Source organism: Sorex fumeus, unplaced genomic scaffold, assembly GCF_029834395.1.
Source record: "Sorex fumeus unplaced genomic scaffold, SorFum_2.1 ptg000169l, whole genome shotgun sequence".
Classification (NCBI taxonomy): Eukaryota; Metazoa; Chordata; class Mammalia; order Eulipotyphla; family Soricidae; genus Sorex; species Sorex fumeus.
Genome location: NW_026606226.1, coordinates 2,160,552 through 2,179,169, shown reverse-complemented (window position 1 = coordinate 2,179,169; position 18,618 = coordinate 2,160,552). Strand labels below are relative to the sequence as shown.

At 53.5% G+C, this 18,618-nt stretch overlaps 2 protein-coding genes across 2 annotated transcripts; both read right to left on the bottom strand.

Annotated features, from left to right (window-relative positions):
- Positions 1 to 3,241: 3,241 nt before the first annotated feature.
- Positions 3,242 to 6,359, bottom strand: LOC130016960 (apolipoprotein A-IV-like). The gene is made up of 3 exons (XM_056107697.1): positions 5,889 to 6,359; positions 5,576 to 5,696; positions 3,242 to 4,552 (listed from the first exon to the last, which is right to left on the bottom strand). The coding sequence occupies exon 3, from the start codon at positions 4,296 to 4,298 to the stop codon at positions 3,534 to 3,536; it is 765 nt and encodes a 254-aa protein (XP_055963672.1). The 5' UTR covers positions 4,299 to 4,552; positions 5,576 to 5,696; positions 5,889 to 6,359; the 3' UTR covers positions 3,242 to 3,533.
- Positions 6,360 to 10,770: 4,411 nt separating this feature from the next.
- Positions 10,771 to 13,763, bottom strand: LOC130016958 (apolipoprotein A-IV-like). The gene is made up of 3 exons (XM_056107695.1): positions 13,622 to 13,763; positions 13,310 to 13,430; positions 10,771 to 12,083 (listed from the first exon to the last, which is right to left on the bottom strand). The coding sequence occupies exons 1-3, from the start codon at positions 13,689 to 13,691 to the stop codon at positions 11,123 to 11,125; spliced, it is 1,152 nt and encodes a 383-aa protein (XP_055963670.1). The 5' UTR covers positions 13,692 to 13,763; the 3' UTR covers positions 10,771 to 11,122.
- Between the last annotated feature and the right edge of the window lie 4,855 nt (positions 13,764 to 18,618).

Sequence of the window (18,618 nt, the reverse complement as noted above, 5' to 3'; positions counted from 1 at the left end):
CCTCCCACTGTCTCCTCTTTCCAGGTGCCAATATCACTGGGCCAGTCCTGGCATGAGGCAGAGGACAGCCCTTTACCCTTCCGGTGACTCCACATGGCAGATTGTCTGTCGTGTTCAGGGAAGTTAAAGCACACTTTGGTGACACATTTCCCGGAAGTCTCTTGGAGTTTTGTACCAGAATCAACGTGGCAACTGAAATCTGCTGGAGGAAGGGGGTGAGGGACATGGAGCGGGCAGTGAGGTAGCTTCAGAGCTGTGTGTCCTAGGTGCGGATCTCACAGTCATGGGAGAAGCCAGGCCAGGGACGTCCCTGACCTCCCAACTGTCCCCACTGGGTTTCTGCCAGGTGGGTGGCAGAGACAAAGTCCATTTCTCTTTGACAAGGGCAAGATGTCTGGGGCTGGGAGAGTGTCCAGCTTATTGGAGGCTGGACATGCACATGCCGATCCAGGGTAATCCACAGCACCCCAGCATGGAGCTGTTTTTGCTGGCCCACAGGGCTGAGTATCCCTGGGACTGGCCCCTGACAGCCCAACCCAGTACCTGTGGCCCTATTAAAAAGTCTTTTCCTGGGGCTGGAGTGAAAGCACAGCGGGTTGGGCATTTGCCTTGCACGCTGCCGACCCGGGTTCGATTCCCAGCATCCCATAAGGTCCTCTGAGCATGGCCAGGAGTAATTCCTGAGTGTATGAGCCAGGTGTAACTTCTGACCATTGCTGGGTGTGAAACAAAGAGCAAAAAAAAAAAAAAAAGTCTTTTCCCAGGGCCAGAGCAAAAGTGCATTGGAGAAGGCATTTGCCTTGCATGCAGCCAACCTGGGTTCAATTCCTGGCATCATATAGGGTCCCCTGAGCACCACCAGGAATCATTTCTGAATACAGAGCCAGGAGTAACCCCTGAAAATTGCTGGGTGTGACCCAAACAGCCAAAAAAAATTTTTTTAAAAATGTATCCCAGTGCTGGAGTTTTAGCATAGATGGTAGGGTGTTTGCCTTGCACAGGGTCCAACCAGGATTCGATTCCCAAATTCCCATATGGTCCCCCAAGCACGGCCAGGAGTAATTTTTGAGTACATGAACCAGAAATAACCCCTGTGCATTGCTGGGTGTCACCAAAAAAGCAAAAAAAAAAAAGTGTATTCCTTGGGGGCCCTAGCTCCTATGGTCCAGCATCTGCCTTGCTAGCTTGAGTTGGTGAGGCCTCAGAGGATCAAACCTGGTTACTTGTGTGCATAGCTGTACCCTCCCCACTGAACCATCAGGCTCTCCACTGTGTGGAACAATTTCTGTGATTTCTATTTTATAGGACTGTATTTTTGGGGGATCTCTGGGTATGTTTGGAGGTCTGAGGTTCACAAACTGAGACTTTTTGGTGGCCTGATGGTTCATACTCAGGCCTGGCCATACTGGGAACAGGAAGGCCACACTTGGGTGATCTCAGGGGATGTAGAGAATGGAGTTCAACTTCTTTTGCTATTCATTCATTTGTGTTTGGAATGCAAGCAGCGGGGCTCAGTGGCTAATCCTGGTTCTGCTCTCAGGAGTTCTGGTGGGCTCAGGGGACCATATATAGTCCCGGAAAACAAACCCGAGGAGATGGCAAGACCCTGTAAAACTGTACTACCTCTGCAGCCACCAGAAGTCAAATTCTAATCCTTTGAACTTTCAACCCAGCCCGAAGGAGCGAGCTGACTCTATTGCCATCTCTTCTACAAGGCTCTTCGCAGTTCTTTCTCCTGACCTTCCCTGCGGGAGGTGGGACTGTGCAGAGGCCTTTAGCTTCCCGTTTTCCTCCCTCAGACTCTCTCCCTTCCTTGCTGCTCATATTTACCCTGAGTGCTGGCCCAGCGCCATGTCCATGCAGGCGCACTGGCACCATCCTCATGTCCTAGCACCTTCCTGTCCTGTTTGCCTTCCTGCTTGAGCAGATCCGACTGCCCAATCCGGCTCGGTCCCCGGGAGAAATACTGGCTGGCCTGTGCCATGTTTCATGCCCAATGTACAAACGCACCAACCATCAGCGCATATTCACCTGAGTGCTGATGGTGCAGCAGTGGAGGGTCGACCACAAGTCACCTGATGCACAGTCCAGGGCGTGGCGCTGTGGCTTCGAGAGCCCAGGCATCTTCCCAGACAGAGATTCCCCCTAACCTAGTCACCCTGGGACTCAGGAGCAATGGAAGCCCCGAAGCCAGCTAGGACAGTGTCAGCGGAACTGTCCAGGCACTGACTTTCAGAGTCCTGTGATGCTCCCAGGAGAAGGGAGGCAAGGGAGATGCTGCAGCTTAGACAAGAGGAAGAAAGCCTTCTTTGTGCGGTGTGTGTGTGTGTGTGTGTGCTGAGCAATGGGGGCCAGGGGAGATCACTATTGCAGTCTAAGGGGCTATCTTAGTCTGTGTCCAGGAGTGACACCTGGTAGTGCTCAGGAGACCATAGGTTGTGCTGCGATGAAACAGGGTCAGCCACAAGCAGGCAAGTACAGAACTTTCTGCACTGTCTCTCTGGATGTGCCTTCTTTAAAGGATACTATCTGATATAGACCAAATTGTTCATGGGAACAGGTCAAGGATGGGCTTCAGCGCTCAGGGGTTATAATGCAAGAAGAAGTATAAGAGAGAAAAGATATGGCAGAGGGTTAGTGGGGCGATAGTAAAGGGGCAGGAGCTGGCCTTGCATATGCCCAACCTGCATCCCCAGGACTATCTGTGAGGACAGATCGATTAGTTATCTCTGAGCACACTTGAAGTGTGGCCAAAAATCAGAGAGATGAGGAGGAGGAAGAGGAGGAGGTGAAGGAAGAGGAAGAGGAGGAGAAGGAGAAAGACGAGGGGGGGGAAGAGAAGGAGGAGGTGGAGGAGACTGCAGCAGCAGCAGCAGTTGTTCAGTGGAGAGCACTTGCCCGGCACATGTGAGAACCTAGGTTTGCTCTCTAGACATAAAAGGAAATAAACAAGTAAATACACAGAGAGGGATGTGTCATAGTAACCTAGCCTGGAGACAGCCGCCTATCACGTATTTCTGGACGTAAAAAGGAGAACCAAAATACTGGATTTGAAGCTAGACAGGACACCCCGACGGAGACCAAAGGATGGGCCCAGGAGAACCGCACGCACCCCTCCAGCAGCCTCATCTCATGGCCGCACCCCAGCCCCATCTGCTGAAGTTTGCCATGCAGATCTGTTCCCCGCATCCCACCCCACCAAGACCACTCACTACAAGACGAGAGAACCAATATTGCAGGCACACAGGCTAATTTTCTGCTGCTTTATTAAGTAGCAAAAGGTAAGTTCCTTCCCACTGGCCAGTGTTCCCGGACTCAAACCAGACCCACGTGGGGCCCTCAGGGAGATGGGTCAGAGCAGGCAGGAGTCTCTGGCATGGGAGGAGCTGAAGCACCAGGTACAGCTCAGCTCTCTACAGGGGCAGATTTCTGGGCCAAAGGGATGGATTCTATGCCAAAGAGGGGGGGCTAAGACTAAGAGGCGTGGTTATGCTCGAAGGGGCGGGGCTCAGCGGAGAGGGCGTGGTTTTCTCTTAATGGGCGGGGCTCTGCTCCGAAGGGGCGGCGCTCCCTGCCTGCTCCAGGAGGGTCAGGTTCTTGCCCTGATTCTGCAGGGCAAGGCGCTTGTCGTGACCCTCCTTCTGGATCCTGTTGAAGAAGGACCTGACCTTGTCCTTCAGGTCCATCTCCAGGAAGATCAAATAGTCTTCCCCATCCCCCGGGTTGGGGCCCAGCTTCTGGCCGAACTGCTTCACCAGCTGCACCATCCCGTTTCCGAAAGGCTCTACATACAGGGCCAGAGTATGCTGGAATTCCTCCAGCTGCTGGTCCAGTCTTTTGTACAGCTCGGCCAGTGCCTTCAGTGGGTCCTCCGTGTCACCGCTCAGCGTTTCCCGCGTGTCCTCTATTAGGGCCTTCAGCCGTGGCCAGAGCTCCTGGTACCCGGCAGAGACGTTGGCCTGCAGCTGGTCGGCGCGCTTCCTCATCTGGAAGGAGAGGCCCTCCAGCTGGTGGTCGAGCTTGTCCTGCACGTCCTGCGCGAAAGGGGCCAGGCTGCGGCCCAGCTCCACCACGCTGCGGTTGAGTCTCTCCTTGAGTTCCATTATGTACGTGACTTGCATCACTTCTAATATACCCGTGTCCTTCCGGTTCTGTTCCTGGATCTTGTCCATGGCAGAAGTCAGCAAGGACTGCAAGTTGTCCGCATGATCACGGATCGCTTTCTCTATGGGTTTTATGATGGCCGCACTATGGCGACTCATCATCCACCTCTGACTTTTGACATCATTCTTTGTCATATGTCAGGGGTATGTCAAACACATACCCCTGCAGCGCGCGCACACTGTCCGTGATGCTCTGGCTCACATTTTGGGCGTGGGGCAGCATCCTGGCCCGCAGCTCTTCCAGCTCCTTCCGGTTCTCCTCCTTCAGCTTGTCCGAGTCCTTGGTGAGGCGATGGTATAGGCCGACGGCAAAGGTCACCAGCTCCGTCACGTCGCAGGTGTAGGGCTTGTTTATGATTCTTGCAAACCATTGGTTGCGGAAGAAGGTTCTGTGGGGGAGGGGTAAGGGAGACCCAAGCAGCACTGAGATTAGAGAGGAGGTAGGATGGCGGTGGGGTGCAGCCTCACAGGCTGTGCTCAGGGCTTACTCCTGCTTTTGTGCTCAGACTTGTCTCCTGGCAGAGTTCAAGGTATCATAGGTGATGCTGGGGATTCAACTTTGGATTTCTGAGCAAACCCCTGAACTATCTCTCTGGCCATAGCATCTCTTATGGAGGTGTCTGGAGGGTTCTGAAGCAGAGCTGGGGTCTGGGACACACTCCTGGTTCCCCCACTGTGGGCTGCTTGCATCCAGCTACGGGACAGGGTCAGATGGGGGCCTTGAGCAGGCAACGCATGCGCCCCAAACCCTGAGTTATGGCGCTCACCACGCACTTGGCTCTCACATCCACAGCCCTGTAGTCACCCACATTTCAGCTGAGGACTCCCAGTGGGAGACCCAGAGCTGAGAGAATGGATGGAGTAGACCAAGTGAGCACCCTGGGATACTCTCTCTGCCACCCCTTCCCCCCATTCGAGTCACAGTGACTCTCTGTGAGGTGACCTTGAGAAAGGTACTTTTGTCTCCGATCTGGGAAGGGAATGGAGTATCCTGAGATAAGTCTCCATGTAGGTGCGCTGTAACAGGAGCACTAGTCACCAACACAGAGTCCCATCTCTTTCTCCCTGACCTGCCTTTTGTGGGATCCTCTCCCGTGTCCCCTGGTCTGAGCCTTCCCCAGTGCCGAATTGTCTTTCCCCATATATCACAGCAGCCTGACCCTTCAGGAAGTGGCAGAGTCCAGCCCTTCACAATCCATAGCTCAAGACTGCCATGTGGCAATTCGTCCTACCCAGGAACGCTAACGCTGGTCAAACTATGTCCCTCTTTGCCAAGGTGGGTCCAGTTTGGCGTGAGGGCTTGATCCGAGTCCCGGAGTGAGTGGGTGACAGGACAGTGGGGATATTAGCTGAGCTGTGCTGATGCCTTTCCTGCCCCTGCCCTCCCCCCTCCAGGAAGTGCTTCCCCTTACTTTATCTGCTGAGTCAGTTCGGATTTCTGCTCCTCTTCCTCCTTGACAGTGGTGTTCTGCTTGCTTAAGTAGTCCCACACCACGGTGGCCACCTCGTCACCGTTGATCTCAGGCCATTCATCTGCCAGAGCACAGTGGGTGAGAACGTTGGAGAAGGAACAGGGCTCCCCCCAAGCCCACCTGCCCTCCCTGGGAGCAGAGACAGCGCTGCCCACCCTGATTGCGGGCCTGGAACTCTCCTTGAGCAGAGAGAGCCAGCAGCCGGGCCCGACGGCCAGGAAACGCTCCCCAAGCCCTGCCACAGTGACTCCACCTGGAAGTACTTCCGAATCACCCGAGACAGCCACCAGGACCAGGCTCAGGATCACAGCCTTCAGGATCATCCTGGGGACAAGTCTCCCGCTGCTCTAGAAGCTTCCTGGGTCCGAGAAAGCGAGACAAGCACACCTGGGCAGCTGCTGGAACTGACAGAGCTGGGGCCAGTGGACATTTAAACCTCTGCCCAGGCTCTCTCCGCCTCCATCTGGGTCACTCCCTTAGGTGACCCTGAGCCTATTCCCTACCAGAACGGCACATTCAGTCCCTCCCTGAACCTGTCAAGCACTGGCTGCCTCTCTATGTATCTCCCCTCTGAGCCTCCCACTGTCCCCTCTTTCCAGGTGCCAATGTCACTGGGCCAGTCCTGGCACAAGGCAAAGGACAGCCCTTTACCCTTCCAGTAACTCCACATGGCTGTTTGTTCTGTTCAGGGTAGTTAAAGCCGACATTGGTGACACATTCCCCGGAAGTCTCTTGGAGTTTTGCACCAGAAACAATGTGGCAGCTGAAAGCCACTGAACAATGGGGGTGAGGGGCGGGCAGTGAGGTAGCTTCAGAGCTGTGTCTCCTGGGGGCGGATCTCACAGTCATGGGAGAAGCCAGGCCAGGGACGCCCTTGACCTCCCAACTGTCCCCACTGGGTTTCTGCCAGGTGGGTGGCAGAGACAAAGTCCATTTCTCTTTGACAAGGGCAAGATGTCTGGGGCCAGAAGAGTGTCCAGCTTATTGGAGGCTGGACATGCACAGGCTGATCCAGGGTAATCCATAGCACCCCAGCACGGAGCTGTTTTTGCTGGCCCACAGGGCTGAGTATCCCTGGGAGTGGACCCTGACAGCCCAACACAGCACCCATGGGTCCAGCCCCTAGTAAAAAATCTTTTCCCAGGGGCGGGTGAAAGTGCAGTGGAGAAGGCATTTGTCTTGCATGCAGCCAACCTGGGTTTGATCCTGGCATCCCATAGGGTCCCCTGAGCACCACCAGGAATCATTCCTGAGTACAGAGCCAGGAGTAACCCCTGAGCATTGCTGGGTGTGACCCAAAAAGCCAAAAAAAAAATTTTTTTTTAAATGTATTCCCAAGGACCCTGACTCCTATGGTCCAGTATCTGTCTTGCTTGCTTGAGTGGGTGAGGCCTCATGGGTTCAAACCTGGTTACTGTGTGCATGGAAGTACCCTCCCCAATGTACCATCAGTCTCTCCACTGTGTGGAAAATTTCCGGGGTTTCTATTTTATAGGACTGTATTTGTGGGGGGTTCCCCGGGTATGTTTGGAGTCTGGGGTTCACAGTCTGAGACTTTTTGGTGGCATGATGGTTCATACTCAGGCCTGGCCATACTGCAACCAGGAAAGCCACACCTGGGTGACCTCAGGTGAGAATTTGGAGAATAGAGTTCAATTTCTATTTTTATTCATTCACTTGTGCTTGGAAAACAAGCAGCGGGGCTAGTGGCTACTTCTGGTTCTGCTCTCAAGAGTTCTGGTGGGCTCAGGGATGTGTAAACTCACACAAGAGGGGGCACGGCACCCACACGGCGGCGGCTCTATCTCTCCCGCCACCCGCGTTCGGTAGTCTCACCCTTCTACCACCCCGGAGAGGTCGATGGCGATGGTCAGGCGGAGGAAGGAACGAGGGCCAGGCTGGTTGGTATTAGTCGTAGTTTATTCTGATTCTCTCCTCTCCTCCTCTGTCTCTCTATCTCTGCCCCCATTCTTCCTCCCCCAGTTACTTCATTCTCCTTCTCCATCCCCCTTCATCCTCCTCTTCCTTCTCATCCTCTCTGAACTCTCTTCTTCCTTCTGCCCCTATCTCTGCCCCCCTTTGCCCAATCTACTGTCCCTATATCTCCCTCCAAGAGGAATTGGGGAAAACAATTACATAGGTGCGGTCACAATCAATAGGGGTGGAGATCAACAGGGGTAGAAATCTTAGCCTCAGGGAAGACCGCTCCTAGGACAGATCCTCCCTCAGCAGGAGGACCCACCCTAGAGCAGAATCCCATGGGCGTGCCTCTCCTCTCCTTGTCGGACAAGCATACAAGAATATAATATAAATCATTTTGTATAGATACAGTAAGAAATATCTTAAACTTATAGAATTGCTCTCCTAGGGCCATCTCAATCTCAGACTACGGTGCTCAGGCCAGGTAGTCTTTCCCACCCCTAGCAGGATCCTAGTCTTGTTGTTACCTTGGATCATGACAGCATTTGTCCATGATCAAACTCTTAATTTATAGTTAAGAATCGTGGCACTTTGGCCTGGCCCATTTCGCTGCCAGGGTAGCTCACTGCTTGCCCTGGGTCCATTCAGTCCCTCGTCGGGACCCTACTTTTGGGGTGTTAGGAACTAAGGGCAACTGAGGCTTAAGTCGAGAAAGATGCCCGGGAGTGAATAATATTCAAGGCCAATCAAATCCTAAGTTACAAAGCATAATGTTAACGGTCTTTCTGTATCTATACAAAAGGATATTACTTTAAGGTAAACTATTCATAAGGCATAAGGAGAGGAGAAAGGCAATATTTCACTCATAAATATAAAACCATAGATTTCTGGGAAACTGATCTTACAAATTAACAAAGTCTGATTAAGGGTAAAACTGATTAACTGGGTGGGGAGGAGAGCATAGGGAAGACTGTTTACTTGTTTACATGTAAAAACAATGGAAGTGGAAGTGCCTCTGGAGCACTGTGGTGGGTGTAACCAGATTGATGGATGTAACCAGATTGATGGGTGTAACCAGATAAAACCTAAGCTTCTTGAAGGACAGAGCAATGTTACCCAACACAGGGGATCATATATGATCCTGGAAATCAAACCCGAGGATATGGCAAGACCCTGTAAAGCTGTACTACCTCTGCAGCCACCAGAATTCAAATTATAATCCCCCAGAATTCAAATTCTAATCCTTTGAACTCTCTCCCCAGCCCAAGGTAGCAGCTGACTTTATTACCATCCCTTGTACAAGACTCTGCACAGTTGTTTCTCCTGACCTTCTCTGCGGGAGGTGGAACTGTTCAGAGGCCTTTAGCTTCTGTTCCCTCTCTTGGACTCTCTCCCTTCCCACTGGTCATATTTACCCTGAGTGCTGTCCCAGTGCCATGTCCATGCAGGCGCACTGGCACCATCCTCATGTTCTAGCACCTTCCTGTCTTTTTTGCCTTCCTTCCTGAGCAGGTCTGACTGCCCAATCCGGCTCTGTCCCCGGGAGAAATTCTGGCTGGCCTGTGCAATGCTCCCTGCCCAGTGTATAACATGCCAACCATCAGCGCACAGACAGCTGAGTGCTGAAGGTGTGGCAGTGTAGGGGTGCCCATAGGGTCAAGGCTTGGAGCTGTGGATTCGAGAGCCCAGGCATCTTCCTAGACAGAGATTCCCCTTAACCTAGTCACCCTCAGATTCAGAAGGAACGGAAGCCCTGTGGCCAGCTAGGAGGAACTGTCCAGGCACTGACTTTCAGGGTCATGGGATGCTTCCTGGAGAAGGGAGGCAGGGGAGATGCTGCAGCTTAGACAAGAGGAAGAATGCCTTCTTTGTGCTCTGTGTGTGTGTGTGTGTGTGTGTGTGTGTGTGTGTGTGTTTGTGCTGAGCATTTGGGGCAGGGGAGATCACACTTGATGTCTAAGGGGCTGTTCCTGGTGTGTGTTCAGGAGTAACACCTGGTCATCCTCAGGGGACCATAGGTTGTGCCGGGATGGAATGGGATCAGCCACAAGCAGGCAAGTACAGGACTTTCTGCACACTCTCTCTGGATGTGCGTTCTTTGAAGGATGGTGTCTGATAAAGACCAAAGAGTTCACCGGGACAGGTCAAGGAGGGGCTTCCGCGCTCATGGGCTATAATACAAGAGGATGTATAAGAGAGAAAAGACATGGTAGGGGGTTGGTAGGGAGATAGTACAGGGGCAGGCACTGGCCTTGCATATGTCCAATTTGCATCCCCAGGACTGTCCGTGAGGGCAGATCCATTAGTTATCCCTGAGCATACTTGGTAAAAAAGGTAAAGGCCCTCCCGTTGATCATCGATTTGCTCGAGCGGGCCCAGTAACGTCTCCATTGGAGACTTCGTTGTTACTGTGTTTGGCATATCGAATACGTCACGGGGAGCTTGCCAGGCTCTGCTGCGCGGGCGAGAGACTCTCGGTAGCTTGCTGGGCTCTCCAAGAGGGGCAGAGGAATCGAACTCGGGTCGACCATGTTGGCTGCGTGCAAGGCAAACGCCCTACCGCTGTGTGGCCAAAAATCAGAGAGAGAGGGAGAAGATGAGGAAGAAGAGGAAGAAAAGGCAGGAGGAAGAGGAAGTATAGGAAGCAATGGAGGAGGAGGAGGAGGAGGAGAAAAAAGGAGGAGGAGGAGGTGGAGGAAGAGGAGGAGAAAGAGGAGGAGGAGGAGGAGAAGGAGAAAAAAGGAGGAGGAGGAGGAGGAGAAGGAGGAGGAGGAGGAGGAGGAGGAGGAGGAGGAGGAGGAGGAGGTGGAGGAAGAGACAGTAGCAGCAGCAACAGTTGTTAGTGGAGAGCACTTGCCTGGCATGTGTGGGACCCTAGGTTTGCTCTCTAGACATTAAAGAAAATAAACAAATAAATACAGCAAGAAGGGCTGTGTCAAAGTAACCTAGCCTGGAGATAGCAGCATATAACGCATTTCTGGACATAAAAAGGAGACTAAAATACTAGATTTGAAGCTAGACAGGAGACCCTGAGGGAGACCAAAGGATGGGCCCAGGAGAACCGCACGAACCCCTCCAGCAGCCTCATCTCATGGCCGCACCCCAGCCCCATCTGCTAAAGTTTGAAATGCAGATCTGTTCCCCGCATCCCACCCCACCAAGACCACTCACTACAAGATTAGAGAACCAATACTGCATGCACACAGGCTCATTTTCTGTTGCTTTATTTACAGTAGCAAAAGGTAAATTCCTTCCTACAGGCCCTGTGTCCCCAAGCTCAAACCAGACCCACGTGGGGACCCCAGGGAGATGGGTCAGAGCAGGCAGGAGTCTCTGGCATGGGAGGAGCTGGAGCATCATGGACAGCTCAGCTTTCTACAGGGGCAGATTTCTGGGCCAAAGGCTTCTATGCCAAAGGGCCGGGGCTAGACTAAAGGGGCGTGTCTTTGCTCTGAGCGGCGTGTTCCGTTCTAAAGGGGCGTGGCTCTGCTGCGAGGGGCGGGGCCGTTTTCTTAGTGGGCGGGTCTCCGCTCCAAAGGGGCGGGGTCTGTGCCTGCTCCAGGAGGGTTAGTTCTTGTCCTGATTCTGCAGGGCAGGGTGCTTCTCCTGACTCTCCTTCTTGATGGTGTTGAAGAAGGACTTGACCTTGTCCTTCAGGTCCTTCTCCAGGAAGATCAAATAGTCTTCCCCCTCCCCCACATTGGGCGACACCAGTTTCCGTCCAAACTCCTCCACCAGCTGCACCATGGCTTTTTCGAAAGGCTCTTTATAAAGGGCCAGAGTGCGCTGGAATTCCTCCAACTGCTGGTCGTATTGTTTACCCATCTCGGCCACAGCCTTCTGCGGCTCCTCCGAGTTGCCCCTCAGCGTTTTCTGCGTGTCATCTATTATGTTCTTCAGCCGCTGACACAGTTCCTGGTACCCGGCAGAGATGTTGGCCTGCAGCTGGTCGGCGTGCTTCTTCATCTGGAAGAAGAGGCCCTCCAGCTGGTGGTCCAGCTTGTCCTGCATGTCCTGTGCGAAAGGGGCCAGGCTGCGGCGCAGCTCCTCTATCTTCTGGTCAATTCCCGCCATGAGAAATTTTTCATATTCTAATTGATATGCCTCAAATATAATGATCCTGCCCATGGTTTCATTCTTGACCCTGTCGGTGATGGACGTCAGAAAGGCCGGCAGGTCCTCCCCATTGTCACGCAGCGCTGTCTCGATGAGGTTTAAGATGAGCGGTACCCCCTTCTCCAACCCCTGCCTCTTACCAGTGATGATCTGATTTATCATGTTGAGGTATTGATCAACGACCTCCCTCATCAGGACCAAGTAGTCCGCGATGCTCTGGCTCACATTTTGGGCGTGGGGCAGCATCCTGGCCCGCAGCTCTTCCTGCTCCTTCCGGATCTCCTCCTTCAGCTTGTCCGATTCCTGGGTGAGGCGTAGGTGCAGGCTGACGGCAAAGGGCACCAGATCCTTCACGTCGTAGATGTAGGGCTTGTCCTGGAGTCTTGCCCAGAAGTAATTCTGGAAGAGTGTTCTGTGAGGGAAGGGTAATGGAACCCCACACTTGAGAATTAGAGGGTCTTCTTTTAGGAGGCAGCATGAGGATGGGATTGCAGCCACAATTGCTGTGCTCAGGGCTTACTCCTGATTTTGTGCTCAGAGTTCTCTCCTGGCAGTGCTCAAGGTATTATAAGTGATGCTATTGATTAAACTTCCGAGTCAGTGGCCGGAGCGATAGTACAGTGGGAAGGGTGTTTGCCTTGCATGCATCCAAACCTGGGTCCGATCTCAAGCATCCCATATGGTCCCCCCCGAGCACCGCCAGGAGTAATTCCTGAGTTCAGTGCCAGGAGTAACACCTGAGCATTGCTGGTGTGACCCAAAAAGCAATATATAAATAAATAAATGACCAAATAAATAAATAAATAAATAAACTTTCGAGTCGGTGTGCAAACGCCTGAACTATCTCTCTCAACCTAGGATCTCTTGGAGGTGGATGGGGCTCTGAAGCAGTGCTCGGGAGTCTGAGCACATTCCTGGTTTCCCCCTGGTGGGGCTCCTTGGATGCAGCAAAGTGTCAGGGTTCAAAAGGGGGGCCTTGAGCATGTAAAGCAGGTGCTCCCCAACCTTGAGCAGTGCCCCTCTCCAGGAACGTGTCTCTCACACCCTCTGCTAAGGTTGGGGTGTGTCCTGACGTCACTTGCATTTCCCTGGGTGCTCCTCAATGGTGGAGCAGGATTTGCAAGAATAGATGTAGAACACCAAGTGAGCACCTTGGGATACTCTCTCTGATATCCTCCTACACAGCACCCCCTCACTGATTTGAGTCACACAAACTAACTGTGAGGGGACCTCGGGCAGTTTGGTGTCCTCTCCTGATCTGAAAAGGGAGAAGCATGAACTGAGACATACACTATTCACTCTCAGAGAGTCCCATCTGTTCCTCCTGACCTGCCCGACGCTGGCCTCCTCCCCTTGTCCCCTCGTCCGACCTTCCCCAGTGCCTCTCTTCTCTTCTCTATTGCAATGTCCAGATCTTCTGGAATGTGGCAGAGTCCCGCCTCCACCCTTCCCAAGTCTTGGGGCTGCCATGTGGCTGTTTGTCCCATCCTAGACAGCTAGAGCAGGTCGGCCTGTGTCCCTCTTTGCAGAGGTGGGTCCCAGCTTGGGGTGGAGGATGAGTTGGTGGCAGGGAGGTGGGGATCTGAGCTAAGTGGTGCTAATTCCTGCCCCTGGCCCCAGGAAAGTGAATCCTCTTACTCAAGCTGCTGGGTCAGTTCGGATTTCTGCTCCTCTTCCTCCTTGGCAGTGGTGTTCTGCTGGCTGAAGTAGTCACACACCACGGCGGCCACCTGTTTGTCGCTGACCTCAGGCCATTTACCTGCCAGAGCACAGTGGGTGAGACCCTTGGGGGAAGGGACAGGGTTCCCCCAAACCCAGCTGTCCTCCCTGGGAGCAGTGACAGCGCCTCCCATTCTGCCTGCGGGCCTGGCGCTCTCCCTGGGCAGAGAGAGCCAGCAGTCGGCCCGAGGGGCAGGAAACGCTCCCCAAGCCCTGCCACAGTGACTCCACCTGGAGGTACTTCCGAATCACCAGAGACAGCCACCAGGGCCAGGCTCAGGATCACAGCCTTCAGGATCATCCTGGGCTGCTGGGGACAAGTCTCCCACTGCTCTGGAAGCTTCCTGGGTCCTGAGAAAGCCAGACAAGTGCACCAGAGTATCTCCTGGAACTGCTGGGGATATTTAACCCCAATGGACATTTAACCCCCGCCCATGCTCTCCCCGCCCCTTCCCAGGCCACTCCCTTAGGTGACCCTGAGCCTTTTTCTAACAGAACCACACGTTTAATTCCTCCCCAGTCCTGCCTGCCTGGCACAAGCTTCCTCACCGTTGTCTCTCTGCCTTGAGCCCCCTAAGGCCCCTCCCTCATCCCGATATCACAGGGGCCAGTCTTGGAATGTGGCAGAGCACAGCCCTTTGCCCCTTCAGAGTCTCACATGGCTGTTTGTCCTGTCTGGGAAGGTAAAGCAGACGTTGGTGACATTCCTGGAAGCTCTTGGACTTTTGCACTAGAATCGATGTGACAACGGAGAGCTTCAGAGGTCAGGGGGCTGTGCTGGGGAGGGGTAGCTTCAGAGTTTGTGCCTCCTGGGTTCGGGACTCACAGCGATGGGAGAAGCCAGGCCAAAGACACCCCTGATCTATTCCCCCACTGGGTTCCTGCCATGCAGGTATGAATGGGGGACAAAGCCCACTTCTCCGCGACAAAAGGAAAACGCTAGGGCTGAGAGATAGTCCGGCTTGTTGGATATTGGTCTTACATGAGGCTAACCCAGGTTCAATACCCGGGACCCCATACGGTCCCCTGAGTCACCAATGCAGTGATCCCTGAGTGCAGCCCAGGCAAGGGCTCCAGTCCCCTCCCTCACTTGGGCGGAGCACCCGAGGCTGGTGTGGGGCACTGTGGTAGTGCCACACTGGCCTAAAGACATGGCACAGTGCTGGAGGCTCGGCCTACCTCTAGAGCCCCCTGGACCACAGCCCCGGTCGGCCTCTCCCTGTTCCCCCAGGAACTGAGTATCAGGCCTCCAGGCAAAGGAGAGTTTTTCAAGGAGGCCCCAGTGACCTCTCCAGTGAGGCACCCCGCTGGAGCACGCAGGGCAGCAGTCAGCGGGTGCCACCCCAGAACACAGCTTCCCTCTGACATGTCCGCAGATGTGCAAAGATGGTGGGATTCCGAGGGAGGTTCTAAGTCTCAGGGACGGGCACCAACACTCACACTGCAAATGCAACTGGGCCAGTTAGATGCACACAGGCTGATGGGCTGTCATGTACGCAGCTGACCACAGTCAAACCCCAACACCACAAATGGTCCCTAAGACTGCCAGGAGATACCCCTGGGCACAGGAGTACTCCCTGTGTACTGCAGGGTATGTGCTAAAAGGTACCCACAAATACTGATTTTGTATTTGAGTTACACCCGTGGGTGCTCAGGGATTACTTCTGTCTCTGTACCCAGGTATCACTCCTGATAGACTTGGGGGAACGCATGGGGTTCTGGGGATCGAACATGGGTTGACTGAACGCAGACAAGTGTCCTAACCGCTCTTCACTCTCTCCTGTCCCTTGCCCAAAGTTTTCTGTTTTTTCCTTTCTTTTGGGGTCACACCTGGCATTGCACAGGGGTTACTCCTGGCTCATGTACTCAGGAATCATTCCTAGTGGTGCTTGGGGGACCATATGGGATACTGGGAATCGAACCTGGGTCAGCTGCATGCAAGGCAAATGCCCTACCCGCTGTGCTATCGTTCTAGCCCCAAGTTTTCTGTTTTTCAATTAAAAATAGTCTGGAGTGATAGTATAGCAGGTAAGGTACTTGCCTTGCACAGGGCCAACCTGGGTCCAGTCTTTGAACACCATATAATTCCCAATCCGATCAGGAGTGATTCCTGAGCACAGAAGTAGGAGTAAGCTCTGAAACTGACCTGGTATGGACCAATACAAAACAAAGTTAAAATGGCCCTTGGCAGGCCAGGAATGTGTCTCAGTGTTAGGGTACTTGCCCCATATGTCAAGCCCTGGCTTGATCCCAGTCAAAACAAAAATACCATTGAGTATCACTGGAGGGTTGAAAGAGCATCTCCCAATGCTGAGGAGGACTCAGGCTGGATTAATGGAAAAGACAGTCAGAAACCAAGGAGGCAGCTCCTGCCTGGACACGCAAGCCCCTAAACTTGGTCCCTTAAACACCAGCAGATGCGCCCTCATTGCCACCAAACCTCACTGGGTGGCATTGGTGGTTCTAGTACTGAGTTGTCATGGCTGGTCCACAGGGCTGAGTATCCCTGGGAGTGATCCCTGATGGGCTGGCACGATACAACAGCGGGGTAGGGCGTTTTGCCTTGCACGCAGCCAACATGGCCAACCCAAGTTCGATTCCTCTGCCCCTGTCGGAGAGGCCGGCAAGCTGCCGAGAGTATCTCGCCCGCATGGCAAAGCCTGGCAAGCTACCCGTGATGTATTCGTATGCCAAACACAGTAACAACAAAGTCTCACAATGGAGGTGTTACTGGGCCTGCTCAAGAAAATCTATGAACAATGGGAGGACAGTGACAGGACAGTGACAGTGACCTCTGATACCCCAACCCCAGCACTTGTGACTCAGGCCCTATTTCAAAAGTCCGTTCTCAAGGAGTCTGGGGCTGGTTCTAGGACAGCATTTGCCTTGCAAGCTTGAGGTGGGGGAAGCCCAGTTAGATCCCCAGCATCAGCAACAAATAGCTGGGAGCGATCACTGGGGACTGCTACTGGGGGAGCCCAGCCCTGCAGTGAGGTGTTAGATCGGGGCTTCCTGCAGCCGGGTGTGTGTGAGTCATATCAGGGGAAGAGTGTCCCGGTGATCATGGCTGCCAAACCGTGGCCAGGACACAGATCCAGCTAGCAAACCCAACACTGGGATTCATCCCAGGCAACTACAACGGCAACAAGAGAAGGGATGGAAGAGCAATGAACACCTAAAACAGGACTTCAGGATAATATAGCACATAGGTCACTTGCCTTGCACACAGCCGAGCTGGGATCGATTCCCTGGCACCCAGTATGGTCCTCCAGGATTGATTCCTGAGCACAGACCCTGGAGAAACCCCTGAGTACTGCCAGGCGTTTCCCCAAACCAAAAAATAAATAAATAAAAGTAAAATAAAACCAGATTACAAAAACAAAGAAAAAGATGTAGTGAGGGAGGACAACCACTGTGAGGTCCTAATACTTTGCTGGCCATCACTGATCTGCTGTACTTTGAGCCATGCACGTCACCCAGACTCATTCCCCTCATCCAAGTGCTTCTAGGTCTCCGCTGTGCCCCCCCACAACTCTACCTTTTCTTTTTGTCTTCTTGGGCCACACCTGATGATGACTCTGGACTCAGGGATTGCTTGGGGGACCCTATGGGATGATGGGATGAGACCCAGTCAGCTGCGTGCAAGGCAAACATCCTCTCCACTGTACTAAGGCTCCAGCCCCAGTGTCCCCCCCCCCCCCTTAGATGCTGTTCCCGCACAGTGTGACACTCACAGTCCCTCCCTCCATGCCCCCAGGAGGAGAAGATTCCCCCACACCTGCCCATGGCCTCTCCCTGGGGGAACAGGGTGTCTTGGGGTGAGTATCTCAGGAACAAGGTGTCCTGGGATAAACAGAACACAGTGTCCACGGTCAAAGCTGCTTCAGGCCAAGCTGAACAAGGGGGCACAAGGATAGCAAGTCCCAGAACATCTGTCTCTGTGCTTGCTCTTCCTGGTCTTGCCACTCTATTTACCTGCGATCTCAGGGCCAAGGGTGCTAGCGTAACTTCCGAGTTCTTGTGAGGACAAAGCTGATGCCATGACAAGCTGCAACTAATGTTAAGTCTCAACTAGGCCTCAGTTTCTGTTTCCCCAAAAGAGGATTTACGGTTTCTGGTAAATTCCCAGTTGAGTAATCTGTCTAGATAAGGATTTGGGCAGTTGGGTCTGGTCAGTCATGAGGGGTCACTAAACCCTCCTTAGAAACTGTTACTAACCATTGCCTAATTGCTGACCACCATTGAGCTTTGGGGAGGGCGTAGGTGTGGGGTTAGCCTGACCCCCCCTCCCCTCCCCTGGTGCCCTTCTCTGCCCCTGAGCTGGGGCAGCTGGGGCCTTTGAACCTGAAGCTTTGCTGGACTCCAGAAATTGCCATGAGGGGCTGAGTTGTCGCTGTCCCGAAGCTAACACCTTCGCTGACTTTGGTCGAGGCTTCCAGGTATGTGTGGGCAGTTCTAAGGTAGAAACTCTTGGGGCCTGCCAGCCAGTAAGGACTGGGTGCTGGAGAAGGGCTGGACAACCTCCATGCATTCCCAGCATGGACAGAGATATCGGACCCCAGGGATGCCACTTGTCCCTCCTGGAATCTCGTCTTCCAGGCTGTGCTCACCCCCACCCTGTCTGCTAAACTTTGTCCAGCAGTTGTCTGTGCTCCACTTCTCACCCCAGCATGCCCAGGAGAGCGAGGACCCACAGTACAACCAGACAGGAACCAGAGCAACAGTGCTCTGGTAGGGTGCTTGCCTTGCACACGGCTGATCCAGGTTTAATCCTTGGCACCCCGTTTGCTTCCCCCAACCCTACCAGCGGTGATGACTGTGCCCTGTCGCGTGTGGCCTCAAAGCGACTCCCCGCAAAAAAATTGAAAAACCTCAAAACATTACAATCAACAGTTTAGTTTTTCTACTGCTTTTATTCAGTAGCGCACAGAGGCGTTCCCTTCCACAGGACACATGTTCTCGAGCTCAAACCAGACCCGCTTGGGGGTGGACAGGCAGACGGGAGGCAGAGCTGGGCATCTGTTGCTGGCACGGGGGGAGTAGGAACACCAGGGACAGCTCAGGTCTCCAAGGGGGCGTGGTTCTGTGTCGAGGGGGCGTGGCTCAGTGTCAAAGAGGTGTGGTTCAGTGTCGAGGAGGCGTGGTTCTGTGTCGAAGAGGTCTAGTTCTGTGTCGAGGAGGTGTAGTTCTGTGTCGAGGAGGTGTGTCTCAGTGTCGAGGAGGTGTGG